Source organism: Chiroxiphia lanceolata, chromosome 13, assembly GCF_009829145.1.
Source record: "Chiroxiphia lanceolata isolate bChiLan1 chromosome 13, bChiLan1.pri, whole genome shotgun sequence".
Classification (NCBI taxonomy): domain Eukaryota; kingdom Metazoa; phylum Chordata; class Aves; order Passeriformes; family Pipridae; genus Chiroxiphia; species Chiroxiphia lanceolata.
In genome coordinates this window covers 18,076,619-18,085,000 of record NC_045649.1, presented here as the reverse complement: position 1 = coordinate 18,085,000, position 8,382 = coordinate 18,076,619, and the positions used below count along the sequence as shown (strand labels likewise).

The 8,382-nt window shown below is 44.4% G+C and overlaps 1 protein-coding gene across 1 annotated transcript in view; it reads left to right on the top strand.

Annotated features, from left to right (window-relative positions):
- SLC7A9 (solute carrier family 7 member 9) overlaps positions 1–2,365 on the top strand; it is a 14,333-nt gene extending 11,968 nt beyond the window's left edge. The window contains exons 12-14 of the mRNA XM_032700771.1: positions 542–691; positions 1,254–1,428; positions 2,293–2,365. Of these exons, the coding sequence (XP_032556662.1) occupies positions 542–691; positions 1,254–1,428; positions 2,293–2,357 (390 nt within the window). The 3' untranslated portion in view covers positions 2,358–2,365. The remainder of the gene's footprint in view (positions 1–541; positions 692–1,253; positions 1,429–2,292) is intronic.
- Positions 2,366–8,382: the final 6,017 nt, after the last annotated feature.

Genomic DNA, 8,382 nt, shown 5'->3' with positions numbered 1-8,382 from the left:
AATGTTTAAGATTCAACAGCATGAGAACAAAAAGTTAAATGTATGATTACCATGAGGCAATCCTTTCACAGGATGCTCAAAAGCAAGCTCTCACTACCCTGTTTCCTCCATGTAAGAATACACTTACATCTCACTAAAAAAAATTCCAGTCTGTAAGTATGTTTAAAAATAAATCTAGAGCATCTTGGGGTTTTTTATTTTATCTTCAGGGCATAACAAGATACATTCAACCCCAGGAACATGAAAAACCTGAAACCACATTTATTATCTTCAAGAGAAGCAGTCAACAATAAAACAGATTAATGCGTAGAAATTATGAGTCTTTTGACTTAAAATGGAATAAGATTGCACACAAAAGCAACCAGGTGCTGGCAGGATGTGAGCACAGCCTTTAAAGGTGCTGCAACACACTCACACTCCAATGGTTGAGCAAAAGCATTCACAGTTCACACTTTGGGACACTAAGCACCTGTAATGACACATAAGTAAAATTCAGCCTGGTTCTCTAACAGACTATGTTAATTTTTGTTTTCATTTTTAGGGGGCCATTGCTATTATTTATATCATTCCTGGTGACATTGAGACGCTCATCAATTATTTCAGTTTTGCAGTCTGGATATTTTATGGTTTAACAGTATTTGCACTCATTGTTATGAGGTTTACAAGGAAGGAACTTGAAAGGCCTATCAGGGTAAGTTCATCATTCCACGTGGCTTTTCCTCCACTCCCATAAATGCTGTAGATGAACTCATCCTATTAAACAGCATCCTTGGGCAGACTCCTTGTTCTTTTATCCCCTCACCTGAAACATAGCCAGTTATTTGTAGTTATGCATCAGGACAGAGCTCATAAGAGCTGAGGAAAGAGTGCATTATGTTGATTTTCACTTGCACAAACCATGGGGCACAAGCCAAATTTCCAGGAATGGGAACCTGCAGTCTGCAGACTACACTGCAAGAGTATCCCAAATAAGAGCTCGGGTCATTCCACTGGAGTTTGGTCCCAGATTCATTAAAATGCAAATTTTTACACTGCAATTGGCAATACTGACAGAGAGATCTTAGCGAATGATTTAGCAGAAGAGTTTTCTCCATCCATATTCTTGCTACTCTTTCAATTGCCCCATCTGATTCCAGAAATTTTAAAAGGAAAAAAAAAATTTCATGAGGCAGTCAAAATATTCTTTCATACAGGCAACTTCTGTCAGACCAGCAAAAGAGTGGAGAAGTGACTGTGTGTTCTGTGCCTTGCAGGTGCCCATCATCCTTCCTGTCATAGTGACTCTGGTCTCCATTGTCCTGGTGTTGGCACCAATCATCAGTGCACCTGAACTGGCCTATTTGTACTGTATTTTATTTATACTCAGTGGACTCATAGTTTATGCACTTTTTGTTCATTTTAAATTCAGCTGGGCCCAGAAAATATCAAGTAAGTACATACCTCAGGTAGGCAGCTCCAAACTCAAGAGTACATCTGCTAAGCTCGAGGTTAATTACTGTGATGAAGCTCCTTGTCTGGTCCTGGGAAGGGAAGGAATTTCCCAAACATGTATTGAGCTTTACTGAAGACTCTATTTTACTCCTTCCTGTGAAAGAAAAGGGATGTCTGACTTAGGAAATTAAATTTAATTCACAAAAAGGCAACACAGCACTGTAGTAGCACAAAGAAACTGAATTTTAAAGTTAACAGAACTATTTTGTCTGTGAAGTTGGTTTTCTGGTTATCTGTGTTTCAAAACATTGCTTTAGCCATGAACTAGAGATTAGCAGACATAAATTCTGATGCCACCAAAGAGAGTTTTTATTACACTTACTGAAGTAAATGTTAAGATAAAAGAATAATCACAGTGCTGAGTACAGTGAAAGCTGCAAGAACCCAGTGACTGTTATAAACTGATTTTGCTCAGTCTCCAGAAAAACTCCTTGTAATTATTTCAGGGAAACCAGGATACACAGGTAAGAGGTTAATTGGAACTGGCTGAATAGAACAGGATTAGTAGTTCTACAGACATTCAAAAAAAATCCATCAGCTGTCTCTCCCCTCCTCTGGGATTATTAATTATAATGCACTTGTGCAATTAGAAGCATTGTACTCTAGTAACAGCAAGTTTGGAAACCTGGAATGCTGTAGTTTGGATCTTAAGACTATTTTTATTCCCCAGCTGTTATTTTCTAAGTTTGAAATAGGAATAAAAAAGGACAACTGCTTGGAAAGATAATTTTCTCACTCAGTAGTCTGAATTGAGATATTGTTCTCTCTCATAAAGCCCATAACAATAACTTTTTTCCTCAGATCCCATCACTATGCACCTCCAGATGCTTTTGGAAGTTGTTCCAGCAGAGGAAGTTGCCACATGAAATATTTTCTTCCTACCAGGTTGCTTTTAAGTGCTGTACTGGTTGAAGTAGATTTGATTTAGTTTGGCAGATATATATATATATATACTTGCTAAATTGTTATGTTCATACTGGTGTGTTATTTTTGCAACCCTTTAGTACTTGAAAACATTAAATATATATAATAAAAAAAGATTTCTAAGACAGATTACAGTGTCCAGCAAAGCTGTTTTCATTGTTTGCTAGTATGTTATAGTGTCTTGTTTTCTGCATGAAAATTACTCAAAATACACAAGAGGAACTTTTCAATTATGAAGGTGGCAAAACTTAGCAGCAACAGTGTCGAGATGCTTTTGATGACACTATGAAAAGAACAACACAGCTCTTATTAACAGCATCACAGAAAGCACAGATATCACACCAGAGCTGCTCTGTCCTCAGGTTCTCAGACCAGCTGTCAAAAAGTTAAAGGCTGGGAAAGTGGGAATCAAGTAAAAATGTAAAGCACAGTTGACAGAGGTTGATTTTTCATGGGTTGGGTTTTTTTTTGTTGTTTTGTTGTTTTTTTTTTTGTTTGTTTTTTTGTTTTTTTGTTTTTTTTTAGTTACATTCAAACAAGATAAATCAACTAAAGCTTCATTTCTCAGGTGTGTTTTCTCAACACCATCCAAGCTATGGAACAATTAAATGCCACAGAATTTACCCTTAGCATCAATGTGACGTTACAGAGGTAATGATCATTGTAGAAACCCCCCACCTGGTAGCTGATGAAAATAAAATACAAGAAACAGCTCCTACATTAACATATACACGTAAGCAGCTTTTATGCACCTCCCTCCGAATCTTTGGCTCTTTCTCCGCGTCCATCCACCTCGCTGGGTAACAGGTCTTCATCTCCTTTGTTATCCAAAAGCTCATCAATTCCGGGCTCCTGCTGTGTCTCTGTGGCCCCTCACCTGGTTGGCATCACCCATCCTCATGCCCTTTATTATCCCAAAGGTTGGCACTTCGTGGCCCCTTGTCTCGGGCTCCCACCCACAGTTCAATCTGCATCTCTATCTGCGGTTCAATCTGCAGTTTGCAAGCCGAGCTGCCCGGACCAAGTGTGTTCCTCAACAGTTTCGTGGCTAAAAGAATAGTTACAGGAAAGCAGACACACCACAAACACTCTTTTCTCTGTCAGTAATCATAGAAATATTCAATCAAAATGAAATAATTTTTCTTGTCTTACTAAAGTATACGCTTAAAAAAAATTGCAAGCACTCACAAAAGCGATACTTGCACATGTCAGCACAACTTCTGAATTTCTGCTAAATATTCTGGATAGTTCCCAGATCCGTGGGCAAAATCTCATTGATCCACACCTTCATCCTAGAAAGGCTGGTAACCCCGACCTTGAATTACACAACGCGATAAATGGAACCCACAGCTCTTAAATGCTCTCTCTCCAACTCAAAGCTGTTCTTTAAGTAACACTTTAAACACAGCCCTACTTATTTACACCCAGCCCTATCCATTTATTTATAGGCAATTAGTTTTATCTGCTTTTTCAAACAGGAACCTACCCACGTTTAACTGCTTTGAAAGTATCACCATCTTTTTCACTGGGGTAATTGCTCAAGCAATTAGTAGCTCGTCTAACAGAACCAAGATGGCAATGAAGTAAAACAATCCTTGCCCTGCTCACGCAAGTGACAGCCAAAATACACATCAGATCATTGGATTTAGATTAGATTTATTGTCGACTTCCAAACGACAATGAAACTGCTGGGAGGGAGGCACGGTAAGAAAAACAAAAGCCTAGAAATCGGCAAAAGGTTGAGACAGACCATTCGGGAAACGAAGCTGCTTGAAGAGAACGGCTTCCAGAAAATTTTCTCTTCCCACTTAATTTTTCAGCTGACCGAATGGTGGGATGGAAAACATAGCACGATGAATTCCAAAGCACGGGAGTAACTCACTGTTGGTCCTCCTCTTTGGCACGACCAAGCAGCCACGAGAGGGACAGCGCAACCCCGAGATACAGGGAGGCTCCTAGGCTGAATTTATGCAAGTCCACACCGCCATCGTGTGGTGTTTCTATGAGAGGGAAAAGTGCACAGGTAAAAGCTTTTTGTCCCACAGCGTGGGAGCAGTGTAAGGGTTCAGTTCTGGATCCCGGCTTTTCCAGACTGAAAGGATGTGATCCTGCACATAGCCGGGAAGGAAGGCGAGTCGTCTCATGGTTGCTGTGCGGTTTATAGGCTGCAAAAGAATTCCAGCGCTTGGTTCTTTCTTCCAGAACCTTTTCTGAGAGACGTTTTTAGTTTTGTAACTGGGCTCTGTGAGACTGAAAGTGTTTGAGAGTACACAGAGCTGGGCACATAGACCGGGGTGGGTCTACACCAAGTCGACACCTACACTACAAAGGGAAGGTGAAGGCCAGAGCTAACTTTTTGTTCCAGGACTTTTGGTATGGGAGCAATTGCTGGATGTATTAAGGTTTGAAGCTGGGCTCTGCAAGAGGAAAAGAATACGATGGTGATGGTACCTGCAACTGAGCAGCGAAGTGCTCAGCTCCAGGGGGTGAGCTGCTTTTCAAAGGGTGCGAGCTAAATATGGAGACAACAACAGTCGGCTCAGCAGGCACCTATTTACACTTGATACAGTTAGTTCAGGGGGAGGATCTCTGCCGGGTTGAAAGACTGCGGTGGTACTTGAAGCTTGAAAGGAAAGCTCGTAGCCCCGGTGCACGTGTTGACACCCTTCGATGTGCCTGTGAAACCCAGTAACTGTTTTCTCCCCTTTGGCTTTCAGATTAAAATTATGGAGCTGGGCTCAGCGAGAGAGCCAAAATGTAACAGTGCACACAGCTGGAGAAAAAAGCACACCACCAGTGGATGCTGTGCAGTCTAAGGCTGCACGGGAAGAGTGTGCCCAGCACTGTCTTTTTTGTTCTAGGACCTCTTTACCTTTTTTTTTTTTTGGGAAGGAGACGGGGTAATCTAGGAACTCTTTCTGTCCCGACACTTTTTCTCTGTGGGATGTAGATGGACACTTTGGACCCTGCGACGCTGAACGTGCGGGACAGGGATTGAGCTGCGAGTATGAGTTTGCACAGACCAGGGGGAAGGTCAGCGAAAGCTCTGTCCTGGCACATTTCTCTGTCCTGGCACATTTCTCTGAGATAGTTGTAGCTGGAAACTGTTTGGTTAAACTCTGGACTCTGTGAGGTCGAGAGAATGTCACGGTAGGTAGAGCCGAGAAGCAAATGGTGTTCACGGTGGTTTACACGCTCCAAGGGGAAGGCAGCGAAATCTTCTGTGCCCGTACATTTCCTCGGAGAGCAGTGGAGGACGTTTTCAGCTTCGGATGGTCACATTCGGTGGTTTGGAGGGAACCTTGATGTATTTTCGTCTTTCTCAAGCACACAGCGCTATCTAGTGGACCGTCCCCCGTGCCAGCCTCCAGCAGTTCCACCGCACGGCGCTGCCGCACAGAAACAACCCCCCGAAGTGCGGATCCAAAGGTGGAAACGTTTTAGTCACCGCTCTCAAACGACAGAAAGGACAGAAAGGTTTGGCTGATCTTCCCCTTTCACGTGCGAACTCTTATTTGCACCGCACTCAAACGGAAACGCGAACTCCTTCCCAGTTATATGTACTAATAAATTAAAAAAAAAAAAAATCCTGAAAAACATACAGCTCACAAAAGTGCCAGGGGAGCAAACTGTTGCTGGGTCACCTTCAAGTGCACCCACTGAAGAGCACCACACACCCTGCGATCTGCATTTCCTTTTCAACTCTACATTCCATCATAATCCCTCAGTCTCACAGAGTCAGGATCCTAAGTCAAACCCCACCACTAACAGCTCAGAGAGTAAAAAGACAGGACAAAAAGCTCAACAGCTTGGTTTTTGCATTCCCTCTGTAGTGGACCAAAAGCTCTAACCAATAGCATTATAAACTAGGAAAAAAAAATTAATTACACCAAGATTACCCAATGTGTGGATCCAAAACTGGTTTCCGTGCCACAGGGAGGAACTATGACACTACATCTCAAAAGAAATATGAACACCCCCCCCCCCCCAAAAAAAAAAAATAGAAAATAACCAAGGATTGATGCTAGAACACTGTTATGGGGCAACGTGCTTTCCTTCTCAAGGGAAAGAACCACAAATTCACGTTCGAGAAACCACCACCAAAACTTGGTTTCCATCTCCAAAATGGAATATATCCCAGGCTTGCTCCCAGGGCAGGAAGGTTTGGCTGGTTATTTCTGCCCTGGGCAGCCCATCTCTGCCACTGAAACACTGTGAGCTTTCCTTCCCGTGGGAAAGAACTGAAATTCCCTGTCAAGAAACCGCATCAGAAATTTCCCTTCCACCTCCAGAATTATGTCAAGGGATTGCTCGGTAAGAAAAGGCGCCAGGACAGAAAGGTCTTGCTGCCCGTGGAGTGCCCTGAGCTGCCCATCATCTGCACCTGAGACCCCGAGGCTACAGCCTTTCTTCCCTGGAGGACAGGGCTGTCCTTCACTTGCAGGGTTCCAAGTCCCCTCTGAGAAGCCTCATTGCCTCCTGAATCCCCATCACCCCCATCCCCTATAAGTCCCAAATGGCACATAACCAGGTTCCTCTCCATTTAAACCCTTAAAAAGGCAGGACAACAGGGAGTCCCCTTCAACTTGAACCTTAAGATGATAAAAATGGGGATTTTTGCCCTCAATTCAAAGCCAGAAAATGAAACCCTGAGTGTTTTCTCCTTCCATTTAAACCTGAAAATAACAGAAAATTGGGAAATCCCCGTCAATTGAACCCCCTAAAAACCACACAAAAGGCAAGTTTTCCTTCATTTGAAATCTCAGATGGAGGGGGTTCCCCCTCAATTTAAACACGTACAGTGATGGCAGAGGAGGTTTTTCCCCCAATTTAAAACTCTTTTCCTTCCAACTCCCCGCGCTTTTTTTTTTTTTTTTTTGGTTACTGGGGAGGAACTGGGAAGAGGAGTTGGAAAGGAGAAAGCCCTTCCCTGCACCCCCACCCACTGCCCCACCCGCTCAGATGCGGGTCCCCTCTCCTGCGCTGCCCCCCGGCACCTTCCTGGGGCAGAGCTCCATCTCCAGCTGCATCCCGGTGCTCCCCCAGCCTCTGCCGGGTGCTCTCACCGTCGTTCCTCGAGAGACCCCGGGATGGTCCCCCGGCCACTCCCCCCCGGCACCTGAGCCCAGGTGATCCCTGAGGGGCCCCGCCCCCTCATCTCCCTCCTTGTTCACCCCTGGGGCTGCCCCGTGTGACGGGTGACTCTGCCAGTGCTCCCAGTTCCCTCCTACTGCTCCCGATATCACTCCTTAACTCCCCTCAGTGCTCCCAGTTCCCTCCCACCACTCCGAGTATCACTCCTTGACTCTCCAGTGCTCCCAGTTCCTTCCCACTGCTCCCAGTATCACTCCCAGAGCTCCCAGTTCCCTCCCACTGCTCCAAGTATCACTCCTTGATTCTCTCCGGTGCTCCCAGTTCCCTCTCACTGCTCCCAGTATCACTCCTTGACTCCCCTCAAAGCTCCCAGTTTCCTCCCACCACTCCCAGTATCACTCCATTATTCTCTCTAGTGCTCCCAGTTCCTTCCCACTGCTCCCAGTATCACTCCCAGAGCTCCCAGTTCCCTTCCACTGCTCCTGTATCACTCCTTAACTCCCATCAGTGCTCCCAGTTCCCTCCCACTTCTCCCAGTATCACTCCTTGACTGCTTCAGTGCTCCCAGTTCCCTCCTGTGCTCCCAGTATCACTCCCAGAGCTCCCAGTTCCCTCCCACTGCTCCCAGTATCACTCCTTGACTCCAAAATTGAATGTATCTCCATGTGACAGTCAAAAGAATAATCAGCTGAGTTCACTCTGGCCAAGTACTGGTCCTGGTTTTAGAACAAACCACTCCTGAAGTTAGGACAGCTCTGGATGTGTGTGTGGGTTTATATCTAATGAACAAAGTCAGTTGGAAACTTCCAGAACGTTAAGATGAGACCTCTGAGGAAATTTCTGGAAATAGAAATAACTAATGTTTACTCACTG